Source organism: Brassica oleracea, chromosome C4 (genome assembly GCF_000695525.1).
Source record: "Brassica oleracea var. oleracea cultivar TO1000 chromosome C4, BOL, whole genome shotgun sequence".
NCBI lineage: Eukaryota > Viridiplantae > Streptophyta > Magnoliopsida > Brassicales > Brassicaceae > Brassica > Brassica oleracea.
Window position 1 is genome coordinate 46671822 of NC_027751.1, and position 16782 is coordinate 46688603.

At 37.4% G+C, this 16782-nt stretch overlaps 3 protein-coding genes and 1 pseudogene across 3 annotated transcripts; 1 reads left to right on the forward strand and 3 right to left on the reverse strand.

Moving 5' to 3' along the window:
* Positions 1-1354: 1354 nt before the first annotated feature.
* LOC106336905 lies at positions 1355-3497 on the reverse strand. Its single transcript, XM_013775880.1, has 2 exons — positions 1768-3497; positions 1355-1687 (listed from the first exon to the last, which is right to left on the reverse strand). The coding sequence occupies exons 1-2, from the start codon at positions 3414-3416 to the stop codon at positions 1507-1509; spliced, it is 1830 nt and encodes a 609-aa protein (XP_013631334.1). The 5' UTR covers positions 3417-3497; the 3' UTR covers positions 1355-1506.
* Positions 3498-4461: 964 nt separating this feature from the next.
* Positions 4462-8941, reverse strand: LOC106342569 (autophagy-related protein 9). Its single transcript, XM_013781541.1, has 10 exons — positions 8629-8941; positions 7471-8156; positions 7070-7390; positions 6655-6877; positions 6403-6582; positions 6114-6320; positions 5965-6042; positions 5807-5877; positions 5613-5723; positions 4462-5514 (listed from the first exon to the last, which is right to left on the reverse strand). The coding sequence occupies exons 2-10, from the start codon at positions 8049-8051 to the stop codon at positions 4686-4688; spliced, it is 2601 nt and encodes an 866-aa protein (XP_013636995.1). The 5' UTR covers positions 8052-8156; positions 8629-8941; the 3' UTR covers positions 4462-4685.
* A 992-nt stretch (positions 8942-9933) lies between these two features.
* Positions 9934-12261, forward strand: LOC106339836 (annotated as a pseudogene).
* Positions 12262-15052: 2791 nt separating this feature from the next.
* LOC106339056 (putative transmembrane protein At3g54730) lies at positions 15053-15742 on the reverse strand. Its single transcript, XM_013777885.1, has one exon. It carries the CDS (start codon positions 15740-15742, stop codon positions 15053-15055), a length of 690 nt encoding a protein of 229 aa, XP_013633339.1.
* Between the last annotated feature and the right edge of the window lie 1040 nt (positions 15743-16782).

Genomic DNA, 16782 nt, shown 5'->3' on the forward strand with positions numbered 1-16782 from the left:
ATGGGGCTAGGGTCAATAATGTTACGTTAAACTTAAAGATTATAGACTTGTTGGGTCTGATTAATATATACCTCAAGTTGACTCTAATATCAATTGTTATCTTTTTGTTTTACAATTGGTTTACTGGTTTGGATCCGCAAAGACATGGCATGGCATATGTCAAATTAATCATTGATCTTAAAATTGTTAAATTTCAAAAATTATAATACATAAAACTATATATATATATATATAGCACATTCCAAATTGTTAAAAATAAAACTTTATGAAAATTCTTATTAAATTGTCTATAGTTTCAAAATCTTAAAATTAACCGATATTGAATAAAGAAATTACATTATGTAAACTTGGGTAGAGATATAGACACTATAAATTGGTGGATGTATATTTTTCAGATATATATATATATATATATATATTTGGTGTTTGAATATTCATAGAATTCAAATTTTCGATTAAGTATGCGTCTGGCTGACTAAGACTGATTCTTTATTTTCTGGTTTAACTAATTAATTTACCATCAGGGATGTAAATTAGGACCATCGTTGAGATTAGCTAAACCTAAAAAAATATCAGCCTTTGTGGACTAAGGACCATTTAGCGCAGTTGGATCCGAGACGGAGAAAAAACGACTTCAAAAGCAACATATATTTTGTCAAGTACATGAGTTTGAAATCGAATAGTATGGAAACAACCACAAAAACATGAATATTTGTAATTCGAAGGAGTAACGTTCAAGAAAAAAATGAGGTAACTTATTGACTGAAGTAGCTAGTTAAACACATGAAATTCTACAGACGCGATATGAATATATGAATGATATGACGAAAAGCAAAATGTACTAGTTAAATTTCACCATTAGTTTTTCCTTTTGTTCTTAATGATGAGAGAGTTCACAAAGCTCACTATATAAATGAATGACATGCGTCAGCTCACTAGAGTGATCCTAACATAGTAAAATGAACTTTGATGTGGACAATGAATTACATGAAAACCGGTATCTGCAACAGATTTTTATCAACTAGCCAAGATTGTATCTACACCGATGCAAAAAAAGGTTTTCAATTTTACTTGGTTGAATTTCAACGACAAATAGTTCGTTCTTAATTTTACAATCCAACATATAGCAAGAGCAAAAATACAACAGCTGACAAGTTTACATGCGGTATTCCAAAAAAAGTTCTACTATGTTTTGTGTTGATTCTATGTCACCGGTTTTCTGAAACAGTGTCTAATTCAAAATAGTATAGGTATTTGTTGGCAAACAAGTATAGATATTAGGCTGCTACGAAGCAGTAAGGCTTCTTAATTACTTGTCCTAACTCTACTATTGTTCTTTGATGGAAAAAAAAAAAAAAAAAAAGAAGATCTGGTTCTACTTGCGCTCTCGCACAAGATAGAGCTAGTTTTAGAGATTATGACACGTCGTGTCTCTTCGTGTCTTTTTGTAACAAAGAGACTTCAAAGCTCAATATCTTAGGTTAAAAAAAAAGAACCACACAAAGCTCACTTCTTAGGCAAAGGTAAAGCCTTTGTAGGAACCTTATCTGTTGAAACGCCACCACGAGCCTTCAACCGCAACTCCTCGAAAAGCCTTTTGGCTTCTTTCAATTCATCTTTCGCGCTATCTCCATGGTTATCCCAAGCTTTGATTACTTGCTGCTGAAACTCCACTGCAAGGCTATAGCTGCAAAAAATGTTCAAAGACATTAAAAACACTCTTACAACACAAGAACATCATTGTGTTTAAACAATAAATCCACTTACTTTCCCATTCCGGCATAAGCCTTTGAAAGATTCTGACAAGCATCGATCGAATCAACATGGTTCGGACCAAGCGAAACATCCATAATGTCTTTAGCAACAGCAAACATCTGAGCAGCGGACTGAGGTCTCCCCAGTTCCAAATACGCAGCGCCGAGATTATTATAAACATATCCAACTCCAAAATGTTTAGCACCAAAGCTCTCCTTCAACCTCTCCGCCGCGCTTTCCAAATAAGGAACGGCTTGAGAGACTCTACCGGAGAATAAAAGCAACCAACCAATCCTAGCCGCGACGCTCCCTTCCGAGTGCTGCTCCTGAGGCAGCCTCTCCAGTATCCCCAGCGTCTTCTGCAGCAACGAAATCGCTACTTCAAACTCGTTCATCGACTCGTACTGCATCGCCACCTCGGAGTAGGCCTCAGCCACTTCAACAGGGGAAGAACCTTCCTTCTTCTCCAGAATCTCGCAAGCCATCTCCAAACACTTCTTCGACTCAGCAAACTTCTGCTGATTCACCAAAGCCTTGGACATCGATATAAACACCATCCCCCTCATCTCACTCCCTTCATCAGTCCCCTCCACAACCCTCCTCAACACATCTATAGCTTCATCATACCTCCCCAACGCAACCTTCATGTTAGCAGCATCGATCTCCGCGCGGATCAGCTCCCCTTTCATCCCCCAATTCTTCAGCACCCTCTGAGACAACCTATTCTGCTCCAAGGCCTTGTCATGCTGCTCTAAGCCACTGTAGATCACTCCGAGAACTCTCCTATCCTGCGCCACTTCAGCAGAGTTACTCCCCAGCTCCTTCTTATGAATCTCCAACGCCTTCAACGCGTAAGGCAACGCCTCGTTAAAATTCAAAACCGCAACATAGGCATCAGCAAGACTACGATTCGCCGCGCCCATCTCTTTGCTATCTTCCTCGAAAGCCATCTCTTTGATCTCCAAGCTCTTCTTCAGATTCTCAATCGCTTCCTCTCTCCTCCCCATAGCGTTCTTGACGTTCGCGAGCTCGAGGTGGACCGCGTGGAGAACCGGCCTAACGTCTTCAACCACGCAGTCTCCGTCCTTCTCTAACTTAACGAGAATCCGGTTCGCTCTGTTTAAGTAACCCAAACCGTCGCTAAACCGTTTTAAACCGTAATTAGCGGATCCCATGAGCTGCAAAGCCATGGCGGTTAGGAGATTCGGTTTACTATCTACATCGAACGATCTGAGAGCTTTGGTTGCGTAAGAGAGGACCGTTTCGGGATCGTCGCCTTCTCGATCGAGGTGGAGACCTAGCTTGAGAGCGGATAGGCCTAGCTCGTTGCCTTCGAAGGTTAGCTCCATCTGCTTGAACAGACGGACCATTTCGTCGGTGGTGGTCGCTGACTCGAAGGCTTCTTCGAGATCGAGTTTTTCCTGGTCTATTGGAGTCTCCGGCGGGTCTTCGACGTGGGTGGTTAGGTTTCGGCATGGGTTATAGAAGAAGTGGTTGTTGTTGAGGGTCGGGGAGGAAGTGGAGATTTCGCGTGGTGAGGAGAGGAGAGATGAAGAAGAAGCAGGAGCATCGGAGATGTAGATTAGCCGGAGTAGCGGTGGGATTGGTTTGAATTTGTGGAATTGGAGGCGACGGATTAGGGAGATTGAGAGACTTTTCATGGCGGAGCTCTGAGAAATGGCGTCGCAAAAACCCTCTCTAATATCTTAGGGTTTTACTTTTAGTTATAAAACCTCAGCTAATTTTCAATCGTATAAAAATCTTTTAATTGTTTTATTCATTCCATAAAAATAGAGTTTTCAACTTTTTTAAAAGAGAAAATGACTATATAGCACTAAAAAAGTTTTTGTCACAAATATAGCGTCTAAAAATAAAAAAAGACCAAAATAGCACTTAATGTTTTATCAAAAGAGATAAATATACACTTATACTCCAATGGTAAATTAATTTAGACATTAGGGTTTAGAGTCAAGCGGCTGAGTTTAGGATTTAGAGTTTAGGGTTTAGGGTTCAGAGTTTAGGGTTTAGGGTTTAGAGTTTAGTGGTGGGGTTTAGGGTTTAGAGTTAAGGGGTGGAGTTTAGGATTTAGGGTTTAGGGTTTAGGATTTAGGGTTTAGAGTTGGAGAGTGGGTTTTTGGGATAAGATTTCAAATTTTGAAAAATAAAAAAAAAATTAAATTTTTCAAAAGATAAAATGCTATTTTGGTCATTTTATTTTTTGAAAACTATTTTTGTGACATAAACTTAAAAAAATGCTATTTTAGAGATTTGCCCATTTTAAAATACAGAAAAATAAATATATAATACCAAAATAATTTCTTTGTAACTTCAAAAATAGTATTTAATGGCATAATTATCTTTAATTAATATTGATGAAATAGATAAACAAACAATGGTTTTTATAAAAATATAAAATTTATATTTAAAAAAAAAAATACAAATTTTAAGCATAGATTATTATAGAATAGAAGAAATCTCATCATATAAACTTGAAAATATTATTGATTATAGTATTTTTGATTAAAGAAAACGATAATTAATTTTATTGTCTTTTAGTTTAACAGAAAATGAAATACTTCAAATTGAAAATTTCTAGGTTAAAAAAAAAATTAAAAAGATTTTTTGATTTTAAATTAGCTGGAAAGTTTTATCATTAAAATCCTATAATACAATACAACAGTCATTTCTTTTTTCTTAAGGAAGCACTATTAAACGAACATTTATATACAATAATACAACAATAAAGAATTGCATGAAATGTTAGATTGAAACATAGAAAAAGAAAAGAAAAAAAATGTTATTATTCCCCACATCTTTTCAAGGTCCAAGAGAAAACTTTTAACAAGCATCTCTTTATCTTTCCATAATCAATCACCACTAAAACAAAGAAAAAAAAGAAACAACTTTGAATCCAAAAAATTCATAGTTGTTCACCCTAAGCTTGATGTTGAAGTTTCATGAGGTCTTGAGCTATATACATCACCGAAATGGAGACCAATCCCACCTTCAACATCATCATCATCGTCATCCATGAATGTAGTTCTTGACAAATTCCTTCTTGCATCATCTCCCCAATCTAAACCTTCTTCTTCCTCCTCCTCTTCAATGCTTCTTCCTTCCCACGAGTTGTCTAACAAGTTTCTCGCTGTGTACGGGTTTATGAAATCAGGCGGCTCGATGAAGCTATTAGCCGCTGCGGGATGAGATGCACCATTGTGAGAAGAACCGTCTCCTCTTCCCCACCACTGACTCCTACCATCAAGAGGATGATGATGCCCATAGTTTTCTTCTCCATCTTGGTTGTGGCGCAGAATGCTATCTCTGAAGAACTGGCCCGACGTGCTTGCTTCCATATCTCCACCACGGACTCCCAGGTTAGGAGGCCAACAGTCCACACCGTCTAGATTTGGAGTCAAGAGCTCGTTCACTACTCTCTCTACCGGGTGATGATCGGTTCTGTTGTGAGGCTGAGAAGTGTAGTACCAGTCAAGAAGATAAGGGTGATTCCTCTGATCTGAATCAATCAGCCACATGGAGTCAACGTGATTGCGTGGATTTCTCGGAGCTTCTCTGTATAAAACGCTGTTATTATCTATATGACCAGGACGAAAGATAGGAGCTTCACGCCACGCCCTGCTAGGAGAGAATGTGTGTCTTGCGTTTATTTCTTGAAGCTTTCGGTCCCGGAAAGCTCTGAGATTGGATAGAAACTGCTTCCCGAGAGAATCTGATTCCCAAGAAGGGTAACTACTCTGGAAACTGCAAAACAGATTAAAACAATTTATTGTTTAGAAAGAGAGAGAGAGAGAGAGAGGAGATAACACTGAGAGGTTTCAAATGAAAATGAAGGTTCAGACCTCAAGAATGACTTCTCCATTTTCCCCTGAGAGCTTCTGTTCTCACGAGATACATTACGAGGTGAACCATACTTAGCATTCCCATGGTTCTCAAAGTCAAAAGCACTAAAGCTGCAAGCGGAATAAGCCAAAAGATTATAAAGTGTTTTTTTTTTTTTTTGCGGGAAAGATCAAACAATTCTTTAGAAGCCAACCTGCAAACGTTGCCTACACCTTCAATATCAACTGTGAAATCCCTTATGAATTGCAGTATATCATCAACCCGCTGCAAAGTGTAACTCATAATGTGTTAGAACTTCTCAATAGCAATGTGGGATCTTTACACACTGACGCAAATGACGAGATGTTATACCTTTGGCACGACAAACATCAGCAAAAACGGTGTTATGAAAATGGAAGCTATCTCCTCCAGCAACATCATTCCAGTATACTGCAGTGAATAAATTTCCATTTAAGAATCATTTATCCAGAAAGGAAACAAGATCATGTTTAACATAATACCTGAAACAGAGTCTCTAACTCCAAACGGACATCATCTTTGTTCTCCTTACCACGCCATCTCTTAGGCATATAGTGAGTGTGTTGCACCACCGCAGCCATAGTTCCCACGGGGTCGAGGACCAAAAGTTCATCCGAAATAGCAGCTCGGCTAATGGCTGTAATAGTTCCAAACACAGCAGCATACCAGAACAAATTGCGACCGAATATCTACACAAGTAGCATACCAGAACAAACATCAACAATGTATGAATCTACTAAATGCTATTTGTGTCTTTAGGATTTTTCTTACATGTCCCTCTAGAAGAGATTCTTCGAGAAACGCAATGATGATTAACACAGCCGCAAAGCCGCCAGACACAAACGAGACGAACTTTGCAATGATGGAGATGATAGGCGAGGGGAATTGATTCAGATATTGGGACGCGTGTTCTGCACTGCTGTTAATCCTATGCTTGAACAAATGGTCAACCTGTTGCAGAAAACAAACAGATTAGAGAAGGCAACAACACTGAAGCAGTTTGAGAGAAGGTAACTAACTAACCTCATTGAACTCTCTGAAGAGCCATCTAGACAAATTGGACCATCTTCTAGAGGATGCAGTACTTGGATGATTGTAGAACTGCTCAGCATGCCTTAGGAATAGATACACCAACATGAAGATGACAAGAAATGGTGACAGCAGAAGCATAGCAAGCCCAACCACAAACAGCCGTTTCTTCAGTGTTTCAGGGTTTGATACAAAGTCCCTTCTTACACGAAAATTGCTGCAGAATCAAAACGCCTGAATTAGAAAAAAACGGACAATTCTCAGCCCATGAAAACTGAAACTGTCATCTTCATTACATTCCTCTACAACACAAAACTATCACTTTATCGCTTTAGTAGCTCATAAAACCTTAAATCTACAATGTTACTTTGAAAGCAGTTTTCCAATTAGATTAGAGAATAGCATATACCAGTCAAACATGCTCTGCAATATGCACCAGTTCAGGGTCCACTCAAGGGTCTTTGTCAATACGAGGTGATGTTGTGTCCCATCTGGGGTTGTTTTGACTAATGGACCAGCACCAGGGATCCAATGGGAGATTGGGAAAGAGAGCAAACCTTTGTTGAGTATACCAATCAAGTAGTTTTCTTTCCGCATAAGGCGCATTATAATATCATGAGCTGAAAGATCCTTCACCACACAAAGACGCTGTGAGCTTTGTAACTGAACAACCTTTTCAAGTACTGTTTCCCATGGCATAGTCAGGATCTCGTTGTCTGTGACATGAAGGCTGCAAAAATTTACAAACACAATAAGAAAAAAAGGTTATGGTCTAAACTGTTTATGACATGTTGCCTCTTTCCAACTAACCTGTTGTAATAAAAGTGCCGGAAGTCCAACGTATCCTTCAATTGAGCAAAGAACCTTAAGAAGCAGAAGAGCCAGTAGAGAGAGAAGAGGGCCAAATACCCAACAATGATAGCCGTTGTGAGCGTGAAAGGGGATAGAGGGTGCTCATGGATAGCTTCTTTCACAAGATCACACGGCTTAGTCCCCGATTCAACTGCATCCATTCCACATTTCGCGTTCTTAAGACCACGCCAATCCACATACAGCAAGAAGAACCCAGAGAAGCATATGATGAAGCCGAGACTCAGAAGCTCAACAGCCCACTTCACGATAATACACCAAAGGCCTTTGTCTCTGTAGTAGCTGTAGAGCTTCTCGACGAAGAGATCCAAATCAGCGATGGGTTGAACATTTAGGCTCTCTCCGTTGAGAAGCCCCGACGGGCTCTCGCTACCAGGGCTTGGTACTCCTCCGTAGTTGGACAGCTCAATCTCGTGCGACGCATTATCGAGTAATCCAGTGGTTAAAGACGATGAGGGCTCACCGCGTTGCCATTTAAAGAAGTTGAATACATTTGGAGGTTTTTGCCCCCCACTCATCATTCGTAAAGACTGACAATTGGCCAACACAACCAGTCCATTCCCCGCTTAGTTACCACTAGGAAACTTTAATAAAGTAATGCCCTCACGAGAATGCAGCAACAGATCCTGCATCAAACATCAAGGAGATAACTTGAGACACATAGTCAAGTAAAGGATAGGGAATTTGAGGCATAACTTGCTAAACTACCCACCTAACCTTGCTTAACACTCAAAATCACTATTCAATCCAAAAACTTCCTTTTCTTATTCATCAAGTACTTAGCAATTTAAGAAACATTCAAACACAGAGGAGAGGAGAGAAACATATACTCAATCTAGACAGCAACCATTGCACAAAACAAAACGTTCATTGATCAAACCCAATTCCCTTAAGGAAGAAGAAGAGCTTTGTCTACTTTTAACATCGATTCAATCAGGAACGATACAATTCTTCACGAAACTGAAACGTCAAACCTCAACGCCCAAAACCCATTAGCTAAAAGGACAAACTTCTCCAAACCCACGAACTAATTCCTCCTCAAAGAAGAATAAAAATCAAAACTTTATCGATGACTAGAAACAAAAAAAAAGATCAAACCTTTCGAGCGACCCACAAAAGGAAGAGCAGAGAGGAAGCGAAGTTCAGCTATGAGAATCCAACAGGACTTGTTCTCCTTCCTTGAGGCGGTGGAAATTTCGATGAAGAAGTTGCGAATTGAATTGAATTGAATTGATCGAAGGAGGAGGAGAAGAAGAATGGAATTGGGGTTTGCGTGGAAGAAAAGAGGAGTGATATAAAATAATGATCCTTTATGCCTTGGAGGACTTGATTTGGGCTTTCTTTCTTTCTTCTTCTCTTGTCTTGCAGATACTCTTTAGCCAAAGAAACGTGATCACGACGAGTCCCTCTTTTCTTCTCTTCTTCCTTCTTTTTACCCCCTAGTTCCTCTGTTACATCTTAGGTTTAAAAAATAAAAAGGTAAAAATCAAATTCTTTTCTTTTTGATAATTAAAGAGGAAAATCAGATCTTTATATAGAGGCTAAATTAGGGTTGAAGCCAATGTTTTTAAAACCATAGACAGCAAGTTGAACCGGATAATTATTTAGGTCAGCGATTCAATATGATTTGATCGGTTCAAACCTGGTTCAATAAACTGGTTTCATATATTTTTAGTATACAAATTTAAAATTAATGTTAGTAGATATAATAAATAAATAGAATAAAAATAAATTTCAAATATAAAATATTATAAATACAAAATAGTTTTTTGTTTAAATAGGTGGTTTATAGATTTTGATAGTTTTAATGGTTTTTATCAGTTCAACAACTTAAAATCGGTTTATAGTCGAATCATTTATTAGAACTAATCCGACTACGTGACCGGTTCCCGGGTCCAACCATCAGATTGAGATCCAACTTTCTATTCACTCAGTCGGATCCTGTTTTAGAAACACAAGTGAGCCAAATACGACACTTTTAGTATTTAATGTGATATACTTTAAAAGCAATCAAATGGAGAATCCTCGTTATGGGCCAATTATTTTTAGTAGGCCACCGGCCCGTTTTGTAAGAAGACTACTTCAGGTAGTATGTAATGTGACTACCTTATGAAGAAAGCCCTCTAATCAACTAGATTTTAACGGGATTATTTTTACAGACAAAACTTCTATCCAACAAAATCTATAATTTTTAATTTTAATACATAATTTATAGATTTCATACGTTTCGTACATAATTAATATTTAAATTTGTGTATATAATTTCTTCTTAGGCCCATGCCAACAACACCCGCCTCATAACTTAGGGAACGGAGGTCGAACCGTACCTTCTTCAAGTTATGGGCCTAATGGGCTTCAACCCAGTGGACATAATCTCGCGGGAAGGAACGACATAACTTGGCGGGAAGCACCGTGCCTCCTCCATAACTAACCTCGCCGGAGCAATGACTGCACCGGGATCTTCTAAATCAATTCCGTTCAAATCGAAGAAGAAGCTCTTCGATCCGCCGTCAACCGTAAACCCTTATTCATCATCCCTGCCTTTACACACGCCGGAGAACACGCTCATTAGACCCAAAAACCAATCAGTCGCTCCACCCGTGAAAGAGAACCGCAAAACCGCTGGATCCCATCGCAGATCTGAAGATCCAGTGGATAAGGCTTCATCCGCAAAGCGTCAGCTCGTGTTCTCATCTTCTTCCGATCAAGAGAAGCTCCCGGAGAAGTAAAGTTTAAATCTCCCCCTCTTAGGGTTTCTCACTGTTCTTGACTGATGAGATCTCGATTTCGATTTCAACAGGTACGAAGCTCTCGGGAAGCTCTTCGATGCGTTAGAAAGTTCGATTCTACTATCGAAGCTGCGAGGCTCCAAGCCGACATTCTCCAACGTTTCCGGGAAAATCGAGCGTTTGACGGAAAGGCATTCCTTTTGGTTTAGATCATCATACGTGTCATGCTAGTCTCACTGATTGTTGTAATCTATTTTATAATCAGGAGGTTTTGCTATAGTCACTTGGCTCAACTAAAGCATATATTGCCAGAGGCTATTGAGAATTTGAGATTAAGAGAGTGTTGGTACGTGATGAAGCAACTAGCTGTATGAAGCCAGATCTTCATGTTACTCTCAAAGCCGATTCAGTTGAGGAGAATGACAAGTTGAAATCAGAAAGGAATAAGATTTCGCTGAGGAATGTGTTCAGGACAAGGCTTGCAGATTTTGTTAAAGCTCATCCTCAGGTACTGTGATGAGAAAAAGTGCTTTCTTTTAATGGTTTTGGAAGTTACATTGTGTGATTCTGATCAGGTACTGATTGTGTGTTTAGGGTGATGAAGTTCCGGAGGAAGAGCTTCCAGAGGGGTTCAATAGAAGGAAACCAAATGAAGATTCAAGGGATGAGGTTAGGAGATTCAGTTCTCTAATGGAAGAGATGGCTTCTATTCCAGCAGCTAGACTGATTTCATCTTTCTCCAAAGTACCATCAAGTCCTGTGAAACCTCAGATTAACGTAGGACCAACTTCAAGTCTTGCTAGACCAGCTTTGTGTAAGGTTAACTTGGCCCCAACTCCAGCTAGTGTACTTTCAACGCCGGCTAAAATGGAGTCCACACCAGTTATTGTTGCTTCAACTCCACCTGAATTTGCTTCAACTCCTAGCCGGCTTTTTAGTGCAGCTTGTCTTCAGAAAAGAAGTAGCGGTGATACAAGTCCAGATGATGTTTCTACCGACCCACCGTTTAAGCTAGCGAGGCGTTGTTTACTAAGCTCATCAAGGTCGCTGAACTTTGATTCTTATACAAAGGACAAGAAAGCTGTGGATGTGGCAGATATTGATCAAGTACCAGTGGAAGATGATGATGATGAAATCCTCAGCATACTTCCTGATGAACTTAGACAATCGGTATTACATTTTGCTTGTTAGCAGTTTTAGTTTAAGATATTGGCTTTGCTTATTGAGAGAGAGAGAGAGAGAACTAATCTTCTCTTTGCTTATTTTCAGATTAAAGAACAAGAGACGAAAGCTATTGAGGAATCAAATCCAGCAATCTCAGAGGCAAAGAGAAGGAGAAAGATGGTTGCTTGCCTGCCTAAACTTTTCAACGTCATCCATTACTTGATTCAATCAATAAGGCGTTGGATTCTCACCAAAGAAGAGCTTGTGAACAAGATCATAGCTGGTCATTCTGATATTACCGACAGAAGTAAGCACCTCAACCAAATAGCGTTTTGAAAATGTCCTAACCGTTTGTTTTTGTTCACTTACACTTTTACAGAAGAAGTTGAAGAACAACTTGTTTTAATGCAAGAGCTTGTCCCGGAATGGATTTATGAGAAAAGATCAACAAGTGGTGATTTACTAGTATGGTGAGTTTTACATCGTATGCCACATACTTACAGTTTCATACTTGTTTCGAGTTGCTTATTTAAATATCTCTTTATATGCAGCATAAACAAATTGGCATCTCCACAAACAATCCGATCTCAACTAGAAGAAGAGAACAAGAAAGCTCTGGCTACATCTTACCCTTGAGATTATTTTTAGGAACAACTTAGATCATGAAGTTCAAGTATGATTTCAAGTTAAACGCTAAACGAGTCAAGCCGAAACCATTTGAGCCTTTCTAGATTTGGGCTGTATGTAAACGGAGTGGCTCCATTATCAATTAGTTCAAGTCTTTTAAAGCCATCTCCCAGTACATCATTTTAGAAGAACAATTTATCTAATTTCCAAAGTTTAAATGCATAGCTATAAAATTTCTTCAGTTGATTACAAACATAAAATTCAACAATAAAAACATATAATATAGAAAATACTTTGACAGTGAAAATGATATATATCTAAGATGGTCAACCAACTTGATTTTTGTATCTTAGAGAAATAGGTTGCATGTCGTTTATGGTGAAACGGCTGAGGGATTATTGTTTTAACGCGATAATTTGTAACAGTATTCATGCAAAAATATTTCAAGTTTTATACAATCGGGGTTGTTGACTGCAAATAAGAAACATAACATATACTCCCTCTGTTTCATTACAAGCGTCGTTTTAGGTTTCGGCATACGGATTAAGGAAACAATTAATTTTGTACATTTCCTATAAAAAAACACTATTATCTATACACCTAACCATATTTAAACCAATAGAAAAATATTTTGCATTGAAAATCGAAAACGACACTTATTTTGTAACGAAAAAAATTCTCTAAAACGACACTTAATATGAAACGGAGGAAGTATATCTTAAATTGGAACTTGTACTCTTCCTATTTTAAAATAGTTGATGTTTTAGTTCAGTGCATAAAAATTAAGACATATACTATTACCTAAAAGTAACATTAAAAATATAAATTAAATCTAATTCAACTAATCATCTAGAAAATCTATAAAATATCATTGGTCACATCATTTTCAGTAAAACTAAAATATTTTGAAATATCAAAAATTCTTCGACGGATCATCTATTATGGAACAGATAAAGTTTTACTTTTCTCTTCCGGGGGAATTTTTATATCACTTGAGTTCTAGATTAGCAAATAATACAAGCTATCTTCACTGTTAACAACTAGAGGCCGGTCATCTTTATTGACTATACTCATCTTATTCGTTACAGAGCTCCACTTTACTTTGTCCAATGCCATCACTACACATGATTAACATAATACAATTAATAATCTATCATATGTATTAAATAAGTGAAAGACAAACAAAACATGAAATTAGAAAAGAGAGTCATACTAATACCTACAAAATAAATGGAGGTTATCACTTGGAAAACTAAGTTTCAAAGTTTGAGGGTCAATAAGCCCCAAGGCCCCAAATCAAACAAATTTCAGAAGAAGAAAGGAGGAGGAGAAGAAATGGAACTTGTATAGAGAGAGACTGAGTGAGGTTTCTTTTTTCTTTATAAGGACTATAATCATTAGATTCCTTAGATCTTGTATGGACCACAACTAGTTCCATCATACATTCCTAAGTCTTATTGTTTTCTTTTTTTTTTTTCTCTTTGAAGGAGCCTTTCTTGAATAAGTAATAAACTAATATTAAGAATATTTTATGTCAGAAATAAAAGAAATAAATAAAAAGAAGAAATAGAGAGACCTTTGCCACTTTGTTAAGCAATATCTGACCAGTTTCCTTTTTGGAGAAACTTCAAAACCCTAAGTTTCGATTCCATTTGCCTCTATTTGTAAGATTCGTTTATTTTCTTTCTGGTACAATGAATATGAACACATTCATTTCTCTTTGCTTTTGTGGAGACCTTATACAGACCATAATATTATTGTAGAAATATTAGGTCTTTTTTCTGGAAACGATAAGATATAATTAGGAAAGATCTACGCATTGAAAGTTGATGTTAAGTTACAAAAAAAGTTTATCGTTTTATGTATTAAGAAAAAGTTACACTTGCTTACATTACGTCATCACGTTTAGATTAATCGTCGAAGACATTTCCTCAATATAATATTTTGTAATACGTACAATAATTTATATGTTTAACGAACTTGTATTAACTGCTAATCTTGAACTAGTTATTAATCGATATTATACAAAATGATTCAATATATCTTTTCATTTTGTACGTTAATAAGTTTTGTCCCGTATGTTTTTGTAGTAGACCAAGGACATGTGTATAATGTATTTTTTGATTAAAAAAATGTGTATAATGTATAAGTATAATCTATGCCATATTATTTTTTTCTAATAAATTAAACAGTTTAACGTAATAACGACTTGAAAACGTTGGATCATGAAAACAAACATTAAAATGAAGATTTAACCAGATGGGAACTTGCATGGCTTATCGATTACGTACGGACCAACTCATCGTCAAATGGTCGTTGTCCATTAAACATTATTATCAAAAGTTATTTGCTTTAAAAGATAATTGAAACAATTTATACACAGGCATGCTTAATCTAATTAATGCCAACTTTCAGAAACATATAAAATCAATATAATTAATATAGTTTTCGGTGGAATCTAAATTGATAAATATCCCAACAAAAGTGCACCTAGTTCTTTTTTATTCATAGGCTATCCACATTTGTTATTCTGGAAAATACAAGTTCAGAAGTCAGAAATTAAATATTTTGTTAAAAATCAGAGGAATATTTTTTTTTTCAACTATTTCTTTCATTCAAATAACTTAAAACACAAAGTTTTCAACAATCATACATTCAAGGTTAGTCTTTGCAAAAAAAAAAACAATCTGGACATAATCAATACAAGGAATGAAACTAAAAGATAGATGATTGAAGAGAGTAGCAAGGCTTCTACCGTCATGGAGAACACCTGAGAATATATGAAACCTAAGGAGGCTTAATTCCTTAGCCTTGAGAAGAACTGAGCAAAGCATCAAAGCTCCAACCATGAGTGAAGATCCCACCAACACTAGAGAAACATCCTTTGCATCTTGATAGTTCCAGACAATTTCAGAAAGGATAGACATTAAAGTCTTAAGGGCCATCATGGCCAAGAGGTCAGTATCAAAGTTCGCTGAAAAAAGAGCTAGTGAGGTCATAGTTTATGCATTTGAGATAACCATCTTCAACACAATGTCCCCTGTAACAACGCCACTCAAACCAACGAGAAGGTTTTTCTTTCCCATAAGCCACAATGGAAAGGGGGAAAAACTCATACTCATCAATCCTAAACTCCATAAAGCTGACCCGTGATGAAACAATGCTAACATGATACTAGTCCGAAGAACATCCTCATAACGAGGTAGCAGAGTGCTAACAGGGAGTTCATCATCCTCATACAGAGGTAAACTGGATCTCATCCTAAGAGTTAAAGAGAGAGTAATATCCTCATACTGAGGTAAATAGAGTTTCAACAGGCAGACATCACAATGAACTTTCCTCAAAAACGATTTGTTCCAAAGAGGTACATAGACAATACCTTCACAAGGCTTGTTGGAGAGGTACGATGGTCTAGGGGAAGCATCACTACCAATGGAATTAATCTCTAGATCTGAAAGAGGAGACTTGAAATCCCAAGCTTGGGTAAGTGTTCCGAGAGAGACGCTATGGAAGTCGCTAGAGAACGAGGCTAAAAGCCAAAGACGATGAACAAGGACGAAGAACGAGTCTGGAGGATCTGGTGGTTCAGGTGAGATGATGGAAGTGAGAGTTTCAAACGCTACCAAAAGAAGCTTAGATGGTGGGGGATCAGGAGGAGGTCGGCACCGCGATGGAGGAGGAGCCTTCACCATCAACATCATGGAGGAGGATGATAGGTCCCTTGCCAAGAGATATCAATGTTGATCTAGAAACATGTGATTTGATACCAATTAAGGTCCCTCTTCAAATCAAAGAGAATTTGCCAAAAACAAACTAATAACACATTTTTCTTTGGGTAGTTAAGACTACCTCTTTTTGTTGTTTTCATTGATTTAAATAGAAAAGATACATGAAGCAAACTCCTACAATACGTGAAAGGGAAAGTGGATCACTCTACTCCTACATAACAGGAAGTGGAGTCGTGATCTTTTTATTTGCATAAACATAGGAAATAACTTGAAGACTAAGTCATAATACTCTGTCCTTGAACTTTGGTTTAGCGTAGTCTCATCAATACTCCGGCCGTCGGAAAGAACCTTGTCCTCAAGGTTCGTGTCGAATAGGGGAAAACTTGACTTGAATTGCTTCTTGTCCTTTCATGTTGTTTCCTCGAGTCGTAGATGTTTTTCAACGAGCTATACATCCACCAAGACCAATACCAAATTGTTTCCATGGCTTATTATTGGAAATAAACTTCTTCTTTTTTTTTAAATGACAAAGAAATATGATTTTTTTTTTTGAAACCTGACAAACAATGGAAGAATTACAGATTTTAATCCATAAAAAATGAAAGGATGTTGAACTTGATCAACAAACCCGAAAAGAAGAAAATGGTAAAAAGAAAAAATCGCTGGATAGATCTCGATGATCGTTGATTCTGAGAATGGCCGTTCGTCGAGGATTCTTGATAACCGTTGATTCATGAAGAATACCGATAACAAGGAAGATGAAAAATATAAAGTTTTTGATACCACAAAGTGGTCCGGATCAAAAACAAAACATGCTCTGATACCACTGATAGGTCCCTTGCCAAGAGATATCAATGTTGATCTAGAAACATGTGATTTGATACCAATTAAGGTCCCTCTTCAAATCAAAGAGAATTTGCCAAAAACAAACTAATAACACATTTTTCTTTGGGTAGTTAAGACTACCTCTTTTTGTTGTTTTCATTGATTTAAATAGAAAAGAT

What these genes read in the sequence shown, in the direction of transcription:
- LOC106336905 (XM_013775880.1), bottom strand. Translation starts at nt 3,416, where the DNA reads ATGAAAAGTCTCTCAATCTCCCTAATCCGTCGCCTCCAATTCCACAAA. An exon ending in GCTTATGCCGGAATGGGAAA is followed by an intron (nt 1,688 to 1,767) that starts GTAAGTGGATTT and finishes CATTTTTTGCAG; the next exon opens with CTATAGCCTTGCAGTGGAGT.
- LOC106342569 (XM_013781541.1), bottom strand. Translation starts at nt 8,051, where the DNA reads ATGATGAGTGGGGGGCAAAAACCTCCAAATGTATTCAACTTCTTTAAA. An exon ending in AATCTCTTCTAGAGGGACAT is followed by an intron (nt 6,321 to 6,402) that starts GTAAGAAAAATC and finishes CTACTTGTGTAG; the next exon opens with ATATTCGGTCGCAATTTGTT. An exon ending in ATGGAGAAGTCATTCTTGAG is followed by an intron (nt 5,515 to 5,612) that starts GTCTGAACCTTC and finishes TCTGTTTTGCAG; the next exon opens with TTTCCAGAGTAGTTACCCTT.
- LOC106339056 (XM_013777885.1), bottom strand. Translation starts at nt 15,742, where the DNA reads ATGGTGAAGGCTCCTCCTCCATCGCGGTGCCGACCTCCTCCTGATCCC.